At 33.0% G+C, this 18452-nt stretch overlaps 1 protein-coding gene across 1 annotated transcript in view; it reads right to left on the reverse strand.

Moving 5' to 3' along the window:
• The window catches only part of LOC139512022 (uncharacterized), a 30981-nt gene extending 18478 nt beyond the window's left edge, over nucleotides 1-12503 (reverse strand). The window contains exons 1-4 of the mRNA XM_071299326.1: nucleotides 11983-12503; nucleotides 9721-9958; nucleotides 6936-7013; nucleotides 4983-5156 (exon numbers count right to left, since the gene is read on the reverse strand). Coding sequence (XP_071155427.1) covers nucleotides 4983-5156; nucleotides 6936-7013; nucleotides 9721-9958; nucleotides 11983-12105 — 613 coding nt within the window. The 5' untranslated portion in view covers nucleotides 12106-12503. The remainder of the gene's footprint in view (nucleotides 1-4982; nucleotides 5157-6935; nucleotides 7014-9720; nucleotides 9959-11982) is intronic.
• Nucleotides 12504-18452: the final 5949 nt, after the last annotated feature.

An 18452-nucleotide genomic window follows, 5' to 3' on the forward strand; every position in this document is an offset into this window, starting at 1 on the left:
AAAAAGTTGGAAATCCATAAAACATGACGAATTCAAACGTTAGACTATGTCAATCAACGGAACGAATGGAAAACATATTCTTGACTTGTTTAGACATTTTTCGAAGCCAATTTTGTGTTAAACCTGAGTTTTTGTCGAACAATAACCCTTTTTGTACGCACAACCCGTGGATATTTTCTTAAAGAAAGTTTGTAAAATGTATATTAATTGAAACAATTTAAACATAGAGCCGAAAGCGTAAGAGTCTATCATGTCGATGCCTCTGCTGGTGGACTATTAGTCCCCGAGGGTATAACCAGCCCAGTAGCCAGTACTTCGGTACTGGCATGAAAATACGGATTTTTTGTGTTATTAAAATTTGCTGTTATTGGCTATACTTTTTGGACCTTTTGGATTATACTCTTCATCTTTTATATAAACTTTGGATTTCAATACTGTAAACCAACTTATTTTCGCGAGCGATTTATTTTCGCGACTTTCGCGAGTAGTAAAATAACGCGAATATTAATCGTCGCGAATATGTAATACTTGGATCATTCCTTATTGAACTACAGAAAATCGCGAAATTAAATAGCCGCAAAGTGGTCTAGGAAGGTTAAAACGCGAAATTAAGTATCCGCGAAAATAAGTTGGTTTACAGTATTTTGGCCCCACGAGCATCACTGAAGAGACATGTATTATCGAAATGCGCATCTGGTGCAAGAAAATTGGTACCGTTAATGTTATTAAATAAAGGCAACGCTGTTCGAAAGTCACAAGTCTATTGAGAGAACACAAATCCGGGTTACAAACTAAAACTGAGGTAAACACAAATGTCTAAAATGGGCATACTTTGGAGAATATTTTGTACTCTTATGAAAAGAATTGATATATTTAGCATTAAGACTTTTGAAATAGACCCATTTAAGAACAATACTGAGACCTTTTTGGTGTTTTATGATAAAGTTGATATTATAGCCATTTTGTGCGATAAGTGAACCTTGTCCAAAGTTTATCTTTTTTATGGGGGAGGGCTGTAGTATTTTTGGCAGTTCTTCCATTGGTATCTTTCTCTTCCTTTTTAATCATTTTAAAGAAATAACCAAAACGAAAAATGCTTGAATGTTGTCATTGCATGGCAATGAAAACCGACTATTGATTTTCGTCATGTTAAGCTAGCTGTATATCGTGCCTTACTGGTCGTTCTGGCTTTTCAAAAATTATCTCTATCAACTATAATTTTTGTCAAAACTCAAAAGGAGAGAACATCAACGTTGCAATGCAATAACTCATCTAAAAAGTTTACTTATCCCAGGCATAGATCACCTTAGTCGTGTTTGGCATAATTTTTGGAATTTTAGGCCCTCATTTTTATACTTATTTGGCTTTTTAACTATTTTGCTTTGAGCATCACCGGTGAGTCTTATGTAGACGAAACGCGTGTCTGGCGTAAAAAATTATAACCCTGTTACCTTTGATAACTATTACAACCGATTTCAGATTTTGAAGTTGTATTTGAATCTGACCATTGTTGTTGTCAAAGTGTATCTTTAATTTTAGATTAATCTACTGCGGTATAATATATTCTATTCCGACACATCGCTTATAGTCAACAAAGACATGTAAGCGAAACGTGTGAGCAGTACTGAAACTTCAATGAAAAAATAACATTAACTCCAAACAAGGCTTAACGTTCTAATTTAAAACTATTAAGATGATGTTAGGAACAAAGTTATCGTTTAAGACCAAGTTTCGTTTACTATTAAATGGAGCGCATGCATTATAAACAGAATGATTATTCTGGCGCAAAGCTTTAAATTTCTGAAATGAGTTTCTACCTCAGGATTGATTACCCCTTTAGCTGTATTTGTCAAAACATTTTTTTTATGTTTATCCCTCAACGCATTCCAGTCATATAAAAGTAGACACTTACTCCCATTAAGTCTACGCAAATGTGTGTTCTGTCTAGTTAGCACCCGACTGTACTTTTTTCTTTGTTCCGCTTAAAACTTAACTTTTTGTAAAGGGCAACTAAACACGCTGTTCTGTTTCTAAGACATTATATAACTTTACAGTTGTATCAACAGAAGAAACTCACCAATCGATGCCATGATTGAACTTATACCTCCTATGAAAGAGGTATCTTCTTCAATTTTCTGTTTCTTAGCCCCGGAAATCTGATCACTATCATCATCGGAGTGACGTCTTTTGGACCTTGATTTCTTAGGTTTGGATGTCATTTCGAACAATTTCCACACAAAAGTTTGTACGATGCAGCAAATTAAGCTTATTTTCCTTTATATCTATATATTTAGACGGTTATATATTATCAGTTTCTGAAACAGTCCGTCTTTATCCATATAATTTGATAAAAGATATGTAACAGTGATATTATAAATTCTACTATTTATGAAGATTTTTCTTTTATAGCACATACATCAAATACGTAAACATTTGCTAACTACATATGTGTATCGGGTTAAATATAGTTGCATTATTTAAATGGTGGAATAATAAAAGGTCGTCAAATAATATACACATTTAACCATGCTAAATAGGAAACAGGAAATCTTGATAAAGTAAGCCCTTGAACACACGAAGATGTACTTAATATTTATTTATCTAAACTAGTATGTGTATACGTTTTATTTCTCTTCAAAACAATAGGTTTTTTTTTCATATTTGAGCATAAAGCTGAAAACAGAAGATGACTCTCAGCATTCCTGTAAGCTTAATGTTTATCTAGAAATACATACATGAATGCATGAAAATAGCGTTTTACTTCGATTAACAGAAATTTCAAAGAACAATCGAGTTTATCTCTAACAATAATTGTTTTTAATTATGTTTAGATGATACAAAGCTCATATTTGATCAGTTTATAACTTAATTTATAGGGGGAAAAGGCAATAATGAAAAATTTATTTTGCTACGTCTCATTTTCAAAATATACATGCAGTTGTTAATGTGAAAGGTAAAAAAAAAAGTTTCTATGCTAGTGATACTAAAAAAAGGTACTGAGATTTTAAAAGCACGGAAATGAAATTAAATCAAACCGAAATGACGAAAGGTTACAAGTAAGCAATCAGAGAACATCAGTCGAAGAAAACCGACGAAAAGACAAACATTTAAAGAAAATCACATCTCTTAAAACACGAATGCCATCAAAAACCTGAGGTCGACTAAAATAAGAAAACACTAAGCATCAAGAAGAGTACCTTAAATAAAGACAACGCTGTTCGAAAGTCACAAGTCTATTGAGAGAACACAAATCCGGGTTACAAACTAAAACTGAGGTAAACACATCAACTATAAGAGAACAACAACGAAACAACTGAAACACTGAAGTGCAACAAAGAAAGAAAGAAAGTTTACATCTTTTAGTCAACTGTGCCAAGATTGTTACCTTGAACGATATCATATGACCGAGTCATCAATCTTTGGAAACTTCTTTGCCATTGCCTGGGACTATTTTAAAATAGTCCAATCCATTGCGCACTTACTGATAAAATTACTTTCTTTTGAAAAAGACTCATCAAAATAAACAATATGAGTTACAAAGAATGTATTTGAATCGGTGCGATAACTACAATTATATCTATTGACTTTATGAAATGCTAGCGCTGCAAGATTTTTAGAAGTAAGGTTAACGTACGCGACTATATATATTAAAAAAAAAGTGTTCCATAGGGTAGCATAGGAAGACATATTAATTCTCTTTTATCCTCTTTTTGTATTTTGCTTCGTACCTTGGGACTAAATATTTACATATCAAAATAACGTTTTCTAAAATTACTAAATAATTCCAGTGAAAATTTATTATAAGCAATATCTAAGATTGGTCATTACTTTAAGAAGAGGGAAATCAAATCATACTGTAAGACAGGAATTAGTACCTGAAAATAACATAATTTATTTCCAGTTTCCTTATGATCAAAATGTCTTGACATACAAATAATTTGAGAGGGACAAAATAAACGAGTGCAATTAATAAGTCAGTGAGATAACTAAAAGCTTGTCTTCTCAGTCTATATATGACTTATAAAAAATCAGAACGCAATTAAATCAGACTAAAATATATATGTATGTGAGAGTTTATACAGTTTAAAAAAAATATTTTAACAATTTAACTTGGTTGACCAATACAATGGGTCTAGGTCAATGCCCACTTACGAGAGACATGCTCTCGTGTTCATAGATCTTAAGCTATAGGAACAATCTTCAGATCTGCAAATTTACCACCTATTTTAACATTTCAACAAAGTTAGGAATGGCATTGCGGATTTGTGTCCTACAAAGGAACGTTTACAATGTCGACGTATGCATATGTTTTGCTCTGTTAGGAGTTATTGCAATTTCCTTGGTTATCTTTCTTGATTTGTATATGTATATGGATTAACGAGATATGTACATCGATACACTACTATTGACTCTTATTTTCATACATTTAGCATGTTTGAAGACACATTTTCAAATTCAACATGTTTCCGTGATATTTTGCTTTGAAGGAAATCTTTTAAAAATTTTAACAAAATGGACTTTAATGTAAAATACGCCACTGTCATGCTAGTGAGAGTTTAGCTAGCTTTAAAACCAGGTTTAATACAACATTTTCTACACAGGAAAAGGCCTGTACCAAGTCAGGAATATGGCAGTTGTCCATTCGTTTGATGTGTTTTAGCTTTTGAGTTTGCCATTTGATTAGGGACTTTCCGTTTTTGATTTTCCTCGGAGTTCAGTTTTTTTGTGATTTTATTTTAAACATTGTTATCACCAGTTCTTAAATTCCGGGTATTGCTAAGTCAATAAATTTTTCGATGAACACTCTGAAATTGCTTATATTCATTCACATTTTAAGCAATGATTCCTTTCATAGAAGCCAATAAATCTTTGAAATGTTTCTTTCGAACGGACTGAAGGACGGACGCACTTACGAATTCGATCGCTTACTAGAACTGCTCTACCTTTGACAATGCAGGAAAAATATGTATATCTATATGTACCTGTTTGTTCATATTTTGATGTGTCCGAGGGTGGAAGAACATTAGTTGAGTAAGCCCCAGGTCTGTTTCCAGCAGGTCTGTAGTTTGTAACAACCACCACCTTCCCATCGTTCGTCCTTGCTCTCCCTACTCCAACTTCTCTGGACTCCTTCCATACAACCTGACTGAAATGTCCTAACAATATACAGATACAATCTTAAACTGGCTTAGCAATAAAACCCAATTCGATGTGCATTTGTATTAGCAAAATACATCGGGACTTAACGTAACCCTTTATAAAATTGAAAACGGTATAGCTCACAAAAAAAGATAAAACCCATGCACTAAGATGTAGGGTGTAAATAGGCTTTTACAATTTGTTTTCGTACAAAAACCGAAAAAAACGAAATAAACGAAAAAAACGAAAAAAGAACTGCATAATTGAAGGATCAATCTGCAGTATTTTTTTTTCTCAAAACGTTAATAATGCATCTATATATTTTGCAAGTGATATTTCATCATTCATGTCGTCAATGCTTATCAAATTGTTTTGTTATACTTCAATTTTTATAACTAAGAAACTTCTAAATAGATCTATAACATCTGTACAAAGGGAAATAACGCATGTATTTTAAATGAAATCCATTACAAGGTATATAAAGTAACAAACACATAGTATACTAAGACAAATGCATCAAATTGTGTGATGCATGAACAAACACAAATAAACATAATTAAAATTTTAAAAATAACTTTGTAATTTGCTGGTTTTCAAATGATTTTTTTTTAAATTATATGCTGACTTTACTTTGACTTGTCAAATATATTATATAAACATAATATGGTATGATATAAACAGTAATACATTTGATTCGATATATTTAATTTGCTATAAATACAAAACGATTGTTTGACCGGTAGATGTAAGTCACAACTGATAAGTACCGATTATCAGGTTGTCTGCATGTTGATATTATACAATTATAGCCTTTGTATGAGGTCGAAACTTTTAACAATATTATGAAATTCATTACAGGACGTCACAAAGTATATCGGTTTTTTGATATTCTAAAAATTACCGTGCAATATGCTTTTTGCTGTGCAATATGCTTTTTGCTATCCGCCGTTTACCTTAGAAAATATAGTTGAACTTGTGACTATCCCTAAACGAATCAAATTAGTTAAAATATATGAATTAATAATATTGTTAAATATCAGCTGCGAGTCACAATATGAAGTTTTTTGTCGAGTGAGCGCAGCGAACGAGATCAAGAAGCCTCTATATTGTGTCGAGCATCTGATATTTTACAATATCAATATGCAGATAACCTGTTAATCGATTTATCGGGCAATATTTGCCTCTTTTGGAATCGTTTTCTTTATTTCACCAGCGACTGGAAGATGATAACTTCGGGTCAAACTTATCAAAGTCCGGTCAAACATTATGACGTCGCTGATAAGTTCGGGTCAAAGTTATTAAGGCCGGGTCAACGTCACAAAACCGTGATATGCAGTTTTATTAAGAGCGGAGCAGAGTGATATAGACAGTGAGACGACCGATAATGCAATGCATCAATTTTATTTATAATAATATCGCGTTGTTTAAGCGCAGCTAGGTCTTTGGTTACATCAATATTTCCTCCTCTCAAGGCTATCCTAATATTTCTTCTACATTTGAAATGTATTGAATGCTCGCAAACGATTCTATCTGTATAAATCTAAACATGAATGAAAGTCAAGATAATGAGTGAAGGGGAAAAAATTAATTTCTTCCATATTTGTCGCAGAAAAAGGGAACAGGAAACTGAAATGTAAAAAAAATCCTTTCTACGTATTCAGGTCTTAATAAATATATTTTGTAAAATGTATCACTTAGAATTTAGGATCCGTAAGAAGGTGTGACAGATTTACTTTATACAGCGGTTAAATTTTTAATTTATAGTTGAGACACCATGTATTTAGGAAGACACTTACCTGTCCTTGAATTGTCAGTTTCTCTTCCGTATCTATGCATGTTGATTTCACTATACCAATCATCAGTAACTTCTTTTCCTTAAACGGTAAATATTTAAGTGTGTATTTTATTTCAAAGAACAACTAAAAAGTATTTATCAAACCACACTAGTACAGCTTTCGTCAAATTATTTATTAACATTAAAACTAACAAGTCATAATGTTATGTGTCATTTTCCGACTTATACGGAAGTCAAGTAGTGGTTTTCTGCTTCACTTGTGGCTTAAATACTTACTTATCTCGTAATGTATATTATTAATTTACTGTTAACTATAATAGGTATACTTTGGTCCATGTCAGTAATGTCGACATATATAAAAAAGAATTGTCAATGAGACAACTCACAACGAGAGACCAAAATGACACAGACATTAACAACTATAGGTCACCGTACGGCCTTCAACAATTAGCAAAGCCCATACCGCATAGTAAGCTACACAAGGCCCCGAAATGACAATGTAAATCAATTCAAACGAGAAAACTAACGACCATATTTATATAAAAAAAAAATGAACGAAAAACAAGTATGTAACACATATTAAACAAACGACAACCACTGAATTACAGGCTGGACTTGGGACAGGCACATACATACATACTGTGGCGGGGTTAAACATGTTAGCGGGATCCCAACCCTCCCCGTAACCTGAGACAGCGGTATAACAGTACAACATAAGAACGAACTATAAAAATCAGTTGAAAAAAGGCTTAACTCATCAGATGGACAAACATATGTTTGTTGTGTAATATTTTGACATATGCATTGTTCGTCTAAAAACTTAAACAAAACATAAAATGAAAAGATGTCTTGTGTCAAAAAGTATCAAAACCCGAGAAGATAGGTATGATTGTCAACGAGACAACTACGTAAGCAGCTATAGATTACTATACAGGTTTCAACATTGAACATAATCAACAAAATACTAGACTTCATTGGCCTTGCTCATTGTTGGCCGTACTATACTAAAACAATTTTTTTTTTTTTTAAATTGTTGGCCGTACTATACTAAAACAATAAACAAAACAAAAACAAAATAATTATGAGACAGCAACAAACGACAACCCCTGAATTACAGACTATGTCTTAAGATAGGAACGTAAATAATGTGTCGGGGTTTACTTGTTTTTTAGCACTCCTCCATCCGACTCATCATGTAACAACACCACACAAGAACAATAAGTAAAACCAGTTGGAAAGATCTTTAAAGAAATTGACATTTATCATATTATACATGTTAAAAAGTTAGTGTTGAAGTCAACATATGTGAAGAGTTCCAATTGCCATTACCCCATTTCTCTGTGCGTCAATACCGGGTCGAATATATTTAAAATACATATAACATAGGCGGATCCAGGGGGGGGGGGCCTGGGGGGCCCGCCCCCCCTTTCGTGGGAAAAATTTGGTTGATTATATAGGGAATCAGTGAAGCAAGACTGGACCGGCCCCCCCCCCTTAGGTCAGTCAGCGACCCCCCCCCCCCCCCTTAGGAAAAGTTCTGGATCCGCCACTGTATAATATAATATAATCTTGGAATTGCTGTGTTTCAAATGTGTGTTTGGACATAAACATAGCAAGAACTCGGATAATCTAAAATAAACATTATTCTAGAATTAATAATGTTCTCTAATCCTTTAGTAACACCCTTGTTGTGGTGGATGTATAAATACTCACCCACGTCGTTTCGGAAAAGTGAAATAAATTTGATATGTTTCACGTTCTCTTTAAGAGAAAAAAAACCTGTCAGACACTGTATGTTGGGTCCTTTCGTTGCCTGTCGCACAGCTAAATTATTGTCACAATACAACATATATACCATTCACTTTTGCAGTCATATGTCTCGCATTTTAATTATTAATTTGATCATTTCCTCTATATTGGTGAAATATAAGCTACTGGATGTAATGTCAAGTTAACAACATCCCCCAATATTATAAACGAAATAAGATAAAAGAATTTTTTTTTAAAAACATTTACCAAAAAGTGCATTGGAATATGTATTTGTGTATTGATTGAATTGCACGTTTCTTGTGATTGGCATGAAATAGATCTATATATAAACACCAACAAACAGAATAATTATTAAATGATAATAGATTCATAAAACCTGAAGGGCAAGGGACGACATCAAAAGTTCAATGAAGGATAAAAAAAAACTTAATTCACAGTTTTTTCACTGACCCCCACCCACCTCTAAACTTAATTTGGGATAAATTGATTGACCAATATGGATATGTGTAAAATCGAATTTGGGTTATCAAAACTTGCAGCAATTTTACCCCCCCCCCCCCCCAATTTTTATCATACATTGATCTTTTGATGTCGTCCCTAAGGGAAGTAGCACAAAATCGGTATTAATTTCGTTATTGACAAGAAAATATGTCGAGTTGGATGTCGAGTTTGGTAGCGTCGGAAAAGGTAAACTTATTTGTTAATTTTCTCGTTTGAATTCTTTTACATTGTCATATCGGGGCCTTTAATAGCTGACTATGCGTTATGGGCTTTGCTCATTGTTGAAGGCCGTACGGTGACCTATAGTTGTTAATGTCTGTGTCATTTTGGTCTCTTGTGGACAGTTGTCTCATTGGCAATCATACCACATCTTCTTTTTTTTTTATATTAGCAGCAACCTAAAATAAGCTTTATCTTAACAAATGGGGTTGAAGTGTAGCATTATCCTAGGCTGAGTAAATCTCTTAAGTTTAAGGATATAACTAAATATTATTATATATAATATCATGGCATACCAGAAAATGTATCTCCATTGGTAAACTTAACTGCCAAGTTTTCGCCAATTCTCTGATTCTTAAGAATACATTTACTGTGTTGGAAATCGTCATTGTCTGCTAAATGCACCGCCCACCACTGAGCGTGCGCAGTCAAATCTGCTGCATGTCGTAAAGGTGGCGATGAATGCTTCCTTCGGTAGGCGTTGTGAGTTTTGATAATGTCGTTGATGAAGACATGGTCCGAAAGCTTTAAATTCTGAAAACAAAATTCCTGCTCTTTAATATGTTTTAGTCACTCTTCATTTTATCATTTGTATTAAGTCACAACATGTTAAGGGTCTTGTAATATCAAGATATTAAGACCACTGTTTTTATTCGAATCACAGGTTGAAATTCCCAAGTAAATTTAAACAATGCTTTGCCCAGCTGTGTACCAAAATCCGTAGACTAGTTAGTTCATTTTTTAACAGAGATCAAATGTTTATAAGCACTATCAAATAATACAAACCAATCGACCACCTTGGTTCGACTAAAATCAAGATTTCGATAAAAACTAACGAGGAAAGGTAACACCCGGTCACCGAAAGCTTGATTTTGTCCTGCCTTGGTGGTCGAGTGGTCTAGCGCGCCGAGCACAGTGCAAGGCGATTTGGTGCAACGATATATCATGAATAGCATAAGTTCGAATCCTGGCCCGGGAAGAACAAATATTTGCTTCCGCACAGATCTAACATTGCTGTGCTGCTATTTAGACGAATTATATCATATATATGCAGGAAATATCCCGTCTTATGAAAAATAATTTACAGATTATACATGTTATATAACTTGATTTGTTATGATTATCAAAGTAACAAAAAACTGACGCGACAGTATTTTATTCAATGAGTCATGAATTTGAAATGCATGAATTAATGTTAAACTGTAAAATAGAGAAAGTTAATGATACCGAATTATCTTGCTCGTAATATAATATACAGTGAAATCTGTAAAAGGGAGATAAATCAGATCTGTTTCTGTAAGAAATTCAGTTAATTTTAAATCTTTAGGTAAATGCAATGACCATTAAACTTAAAAGGGAGGTTGGGGTTATGGTGTTTTTTTTTAATACAAAAAAATATTCTGATCCCTAATTTGGTAAAAAAAATATATTGTGGTCAAATAGATGACAAATAATATTCCCACAATCCAGAATTTCCCCATACCTTATTTTTTCAAATGTTATATTTTTGAAAAAATATATAATTTGATTGACTAAAAAACAATTCTGACTCAGACAAAAAAAAACACACCCTCCCTCATTTGAAGTTAAATGGTTGTTCTCTTACAATAGATAAAAAATGTGAACCATTCATAAGATCAGAAAAGAAAAGAAAATTCTTACTTCAAATTTAAAGAAATATATTCAGACTGATAAGAACAAAAGCATCTTTGTGGTTTTGTTTCAAATGACTCCTAAATTTCTTATTTCAATCAAAGACATGAAATATGAATAAATTAATGTTAAAAATTGGGGGGAAAGTTTCTTCCTATTATTTTGCGTTAAAACATTAACAAAAAGAAATATTATTATTAAATATTTGATACAGGGCCAAATATGTACGTACGATGCAGATCAAAGGTTCAACCTGTCATTGTGAAATGTATAATCACCTCAAGATAAAATATGTATATTTTGTATATCGTGGTCAAAATGTTTATATTTCTCAATATAAACTCATTCATTTTACAAATTGGCGAGGAATATAACTGAAATTAGTTAAATAACTGAAAATAATCTGTAGACTTTTGTAAAAATCGTAGAATATTCTTTTTAACCTTAAATCAGATAGATCTTTTAAAATTAGGATTCAAAATATAATAGATCATCGAAATCAAACAGGTCTTTGATTAAATATAAAATAAGACAGCATAGACTGGTAAGGTGATTGCTGACTTTTCCAGTTGCGACACGACGGGTGCCATATATAGAGCAGGATTTTCGAACCCTTTTAGAGAACATGAGATCACTTGCAATCTTTTGGTGGGGGTGTTGGTAATTATTTATTTTTCTATATTATGTTTTGTATACCGTTGTTTGCCATTTTCGTCATTTTTGTCAATTTTTTCTATGGCATTGTCAGTTTGTTTTCGAGTTTATATGTGCCTTGTGCATATCTCGTCGTCCCCTTTGCAAATGTTTTTCTTTATGGAATAAATTGTTAATGAAAGAATAAATGAGGCTGTTAACAAATTTCCTCTGTAACTTTTACATAATATTCAACAGAATAAATTACTTACAGCAAGCACACATGTTTCACAGTTCAGTTTATCACCAGATTCCTTCTTGATTCTTTTTATCCCTGGCTCACACATCCATGGAGGAATATCCAAGTCGGCAAGATGGGCACAGTTTTGGCACATCTCGACAGAAATGTGAATATATTCAATATCCCGGAAGCAGCATCCCCTTCACGTGCTAAGCAACTCTATATTATCTAACCGTTTTTCAAATTCGAAAGTTCATTGTGAATTCAATATAGTCCTTATAGTTTCAGACGTATACTCTATCGGCTGCATTTCCATATGCAGTTTTCCTCCTCTACCCTAAATTTATGTACAATTTATAGTATTTCATACATGTAGTCACTCGAGCGTTACATTACGGATATATATAGTATTAAATAGTATAGCAAGTCAGCTGATTCATGTCAATATAGTTAAACGGTAGATATGTTTGTTGTTCAGCCAACCGTAAAACATTAATTATATCAGATGAAAAGGCAAAATCTTCTAGTATATTACATTTAAAATAAAAGATCATAAAAATTAGGATGTAAATACAATTTTATAACATTACAAATTCTAAAGAAAAAATTAAAAGTATATAACTATTTTAGGCGTTCCCTTTTAATTTGTGGTTTCACTATTACGTCAGATCATTTACATAAGAAAATGTACATGCACTAAGCTCAAACTTTTTATCATTACTTGAAAACGAATTATTGTATTTCCTGTGTCGAAGCCTATAGCATAATATTTTTCATTGTGCAACATTTGGACAACTATTAGAAATAACAAGAATAGGAAGGATAGGACATTTCGTAAGAAACTCACCCCAGCGATCCCCAAAAGACTAGTTGAGAGGTTTTGATATTTATAGGAGAACATAATTTATTTTTTCCATATATGAGAAATCGGGTTTAGCATCCCTTTCCAATAAGACGTTGCCTCTTGTTTAAACATACCGCTAAGCCAAACGAGCATCTCTTATTTTACGCAGTTCGATGAGGTCCTTATTTCATAAAACTCCTGAATACCGCCAAACAATTCCAACACTTCGCAAAAATAAATCAAATAACACTTTATGAATTTGGTGCGTGCCAGGCCCTTTTTTGGATTTAACTCGATTAGTAACGCTCAAACCTTAAGATTTGAAAGCAAAAGATGCATATATATTTTGATATCACAGAGGGTTTCTTTCAACAAAAGGGGCATACCAATGATAGCCTATTTTCACCTAAGGTCAACTTTGTCTGAATTAGTTGCAATGGGAAATTAATAAAAATCATCGAAGTATTACGGATTGTTGGTGCCTCTGCTGCACAATAAAACTGTATCTTGAGACAATAAGCATGAGATGTATGGTGCAAAATGAACATAGAATCCACAAGAGGTGGGCGGTTTCAAAAGGAATGAACTTTGTTTGCTAAAAGAATTGTATGGACAGTTTGGTAGAGAAGAAAAATGTAACATCAACATCAACAAAAAGGCTGCTTAGAATACGTTGACAGCACTACATGTACAACACCGATTATTAGGGACCCGTAAGTAAACTATTTTAGGGGAATTGTATGTCTGTCATTACAAATTTCCCTTCTGTCAGAATTTGAAGAACTCAACGAAATATGTATATCGTTTCATTTTTCTTCTTCTCTTCCTTGATATGCATGAACTATTTGGCACTGGATGTTAGGCATCCAACAACAAACCAATAAGTTTTTACATAATAAAAACCGAAATGAAACCAATACAAGTTCTTTTCAATATATTTACTCTACATAATATATCGAAGCGTTACTAAACAACCTATACATAGATCAAATAACAAGATATCTTTAATATGTAGATCGACATAATTCAATTTCCAAGTTTTCTATCAATTAAATAATCTTCAAATCAATTATTTAGATGCTGCAAGTAACATATCGAATAATTCTAGACTCATGTTTTACACAGAAAATTCATTGATCTGGAGCCTAACACAAATCTAAAGTCACTAAAAACAGACCAAAAATAGTTTACTATTATTATAGCTGAAACTGAAGCTTAAATTTGACGATTTGAAGACTCCCACATACAAGATTGTGTGATTTGTTGGTCATTTACCTTTAGTCTCTCTGCACGTTTAAGCTTTTTATTTTGCCATTTGATTAGGAACTTTTCGTTTTAAATTTTTCTCAGATTTAGGTATTTTTGTTACTTTACTTTTTAAGCGCTCCATAAACAATTATATGATGATTCTGTACATGCACTTTTGCAAGGTAAAATCTCGCACCTACCAACATACTCTCATTTTCCAGCAAAAAAAAAACCGAATAGTACGTACATGTATCATTTTGGCTGTCTCTACCTTGTATAACTTTACTGATTGCATTAAATGAAGATACATTAACTATTTGCCACTGATCGCACAAGTGGCAATCTTTCACCAATCATGCATGCATATTATTTTTAGCTGATATTATCAGACCCTGTTGTGTATCCGTTATCCCCACTGCTCCAAGATTAAAATGGGAGGGCTAACCCTATAGACGCACTTACATTCATGTAATCCATCATTTTTTGTCTTTTATCTTTAATTGTTGGGAATGGCAGAATTATTTTTTTCACATTTTTTATAGTCGGGAGGAGTTACAGCTTTACAAATTTTATACACATTTATCTAATTCAAGACTGCATGTTGTCTTCGTAATGTATTTTCACATGTTCTGTGTTGGGATGTTGTCACTCTAACGTTATCCCTACATTTCCCGTTAATCGATTAAATTATTACATCTTTCATTTATAAATTTCCTGTTTACAAAACTTTGAATTTTTCTAAAAACTAAGGATTTTCTTATTCCAGGCATAGATTACCTTAGTCGTATTTGGCACAACGTTTTGGAATTTTGGATCCTCGATGCTCTTCAACTTTTTACTTGTTTGGCTTTATAAATATTTCGATTTGAGCGTCACTGATGAGTCTTATGTAGACGAAACGCGCGTCTGGCGTACTTAATTATAATCCTGGTACTTTTGATAACTATCATTTAGGTCTGATATGGAGATTTGTTCACCCAGGAAACCCCTTTTTGTACATATTCCCTGGAGTCTAGTATCTAATCATTATTGGGTACTATAGTTTATCTTAGATCATATATTTGTTGATTTGTAAAGAAGTTTTCCTTCAGATAAGATTTGATTTCCTTAGAGACAAAAAGTATTTCCTGATGTGAAATTCGTAAAACAAAAGAGGGGACATAACTCCTCCAACAGTGGTACCAAACCAAAAACATTCTTAATTGATTTTCATAGTGTTTTCTTATGTTAAACTGTTATATCACTGCTCGATGTTAGGGGAGGCTAAGCGCCTTCAAACTAGTTTAACCCCCGCCACATTCTTTATGTGCCTATCTAAAGTCTGGAATCTGTATTCAGTGGTTCTCGTGTATTGTTGTGTTACATATTTGTTTTTCGTTCATTATTTTGTAAACAAAGTAGTGACTGTCCGTTAGGTTTTTTTCGTTTGAAGTTTTATATTTGTCTTTTCGGGGCCTTTTATAGCTAGCTCTGATGTTTTAGTTTTGCTCATTGTTGCAGGCCCTACGATGATCTATAGTAACTGTACATGTTGTTAATTTCTATGTCATTTGGTATATTGTGAAGAGTTATCTCATTGGCAACCATACCACATCTAATTTTTATATTGGACAACATCAGGGAGCTAATACCATGTTGATGCATAACTAATTTTTTTCTGTTATAACGAAAATCAATGTGTCAACTTTTACACGCAGCGGAATTGCCAACTTGTCCCGAACAGTATCAATAAATTCATAAAGTGTTCACTTCCCTGTATGCTTTTTATAAAATTGAGCGTCACTCGTGCAGTTCCAATTGTTCTCCCACGTCCATGAAATAAGCATAATTTCTTAAAGTTCTTGCGGAGAAACAGACTGTTTTGAATATTTACAATAACACTGACTGCATATTTGAAACACCATTCTTTACTTAAGGCGAATGTTCATTTTAATAGCAGAAATTGCATTACATAACTTGTCATGATTAGTACATGGTTTCAGTGATATTTTCTCCTAATAACGAAGAATCAATCTTTATTTACATATTTTTATTTACGAATTAATGGCGGGGTTTTAACAACGCAAACACAAGTTCTAAGAGTTGATTGTAAGCGCCCTTTTAAATATAATGTGTTCGTTAATGACCTATGTACCGATTCGTACTAGTGCTCTTTTTATATGTTTTTTTTTTAACTTTTAGTTTAGTTTTCCTTCTAATCTCTTAAGTGTGCAGAGTGTACCGTCTCTGAAACTCATTCGTCAATAACGTAAAATAGACATTTTGAACAAAATTTCATCGAAGGTTAACATTGTTTTTCCGATGTAGGAGTAAAACCCATGTTATGTGTGTGGGATGTATAAATACATATCCACTTTACGTCAGAAATCAATTTTAAAAATATCTCGTATTGGGAATGTACCACGATCTCTTCACATTTAAAAATAGCCTGTCGCAACGTTAAATTTGTGTCCCTATATAATACCGTTCACTTCCACAGCTAGGCAGTCAAATGTGTCGCATTTCTACCTGGTCGACCCATTTCTTTGCACACTGTACCTATAAGTTTTATTCAGTTTGATTCCGTCATCGATATTGCTCAAATATTTGCCAATGGACGATAAGTAAACAACAACCATCCAATCTTATTTACGAAATATTATTTAAAAAGTTACTTAAAAGTGCATTTGGAAAATATATTCACTCAGTTGAAAAGTGATCTGTGTATCGAGTTGTAATATTCCTCTGATTGCAAAATGAAATGAACATTTCAATTAAAATGTTTTACCACAAACAGCCTAAATAAACTTAATATGGAAATGGTATCATAAAGCCTAAAGGGTACAGAAAGAAGCACAAAATCGTTACGTCGAGATGGATAGTGTCGGAATGAGCCTTTAAGTTATCTTATCAGATGATTGTGAAAGGATATTTTTGAGTGTGAGAAGTGTGGCATTCTCTAAATATTAGCAAAACAAATATATATTCATACTAGGGAAGAGTGATTTCTCTAAAATATAAATCATAAATATATATTTTTTTCTCCTACAAGAAATTGCAGACATTTCTCTAATCAATTTACAAAAATCTTCAATTTGAACAAGCAATAGCTCGGTACAATTTTGATTAAAACGGTGTTTCAATATGAAAAAGTAGTGGAATTTCCAAAAGATGAATCTTTTTTGACGGACTAAAGGCTAAGTAAAAATCGTCACAACTCGGCATATTCCGTACCTCATACTAGATAGAAGGAGAGAAGCGGAGCGACCCTAGGATTGCCGATTGGTCTATGTCAGTCTCTTTAAGTTTAATGATATAAACATTATATTTAATATCATAGCATACCAGAAAATGTATCTCCATTGGTAAACTTAACTGCCAAGTATTCGCCAATTCTCTGGTTCTTAAGAATGCATTTACTGTGTTGGAATTCGTCATTTTCTGCTAAATGCACCGCCCACCACTGAGCGTGCGCAGTCAAATATGCAGCATGCCGTAAAGGTGGAGACGAATGCTTCCTTCTGTAGACGTTTTGAGTTTTGATAATGTTGTTTATGAAAACATGGTCCGAAAGCTTTAAATTCTGAAAACAAAATTACTGCTTTAATATTTTTTTAGTTTCTCCTCTGTCAGTTGTTTGCATTTTTTGTTATTATTATTACCTCACATCATAAAAGTCTTTTAAAAAAAATATTAAGTCTTCTGTTTTTTTACTTAAATGACAGGTTGACATTCTGCAAGTAAGTTTATTTTTAACGTTTAGACAGAGATAGTAATATCTTGCGTTGATGCGTTATATGCACTATCGAAAAATGCAAAGAAAAATATACTGTCAAGATTTTTTTTAGATATTTTAATTTGATTCTGGCATATTTCAGGTGAAAACACGAATGTTCATGCTTCAATACTTGAAATAAAAATAACACAAATGTTGAACTGAAATCTACCATTGATTATGTTCTAAAATTTTGAGGCATTATTCTGGAAGCGTAAGAAAACCGATAGAAAAGTCAAGAGTGTGGGTCGGTATGTTCATTTGGAGGGGGTTGGAGGGGAAGGGCAAAAACTAAAAACATAGATTAACGCAGGATATCATTTATCGCGCTAGAACACTCGACCACCTAGGTTCGACAAAAATCAAGCTTTCGATAAAAACTTACGAGGAAAGATTACACCCGGACACCGAAACCTTTATTTTTGTCCAGCCTAGGTGGTCGAGCGCGCTGAGCAAAATACAAGGCAATTTGGTGTAACGATATCTCAGTAGTGTAAGTTCGAATCCTGGCCCGGGAAGAACAAAAATTTGCTTCCGCAAATTTACAGATCATCATTGTTGGGCTGTTATTTCGACGAATTACATCATAATATATGCAATAAATATCCCGTCTTGTGAAAAATAATTTACAGATTATGTAATTTGATTCGTTATT

This window comes from Mytilus edulis, chromosome 2 (assembly GCF_963676685.1).
Source record: "Mytilus edulis chromosome 2, xbMytEdul2.2, whole genome shotgun sequence".
Lineage (NCBI taxonomy): Eukaryota > Metazoa > Mollusca > Bivalvia > Mytilida > Mytilidae > Mytilus > Mytilus edulis.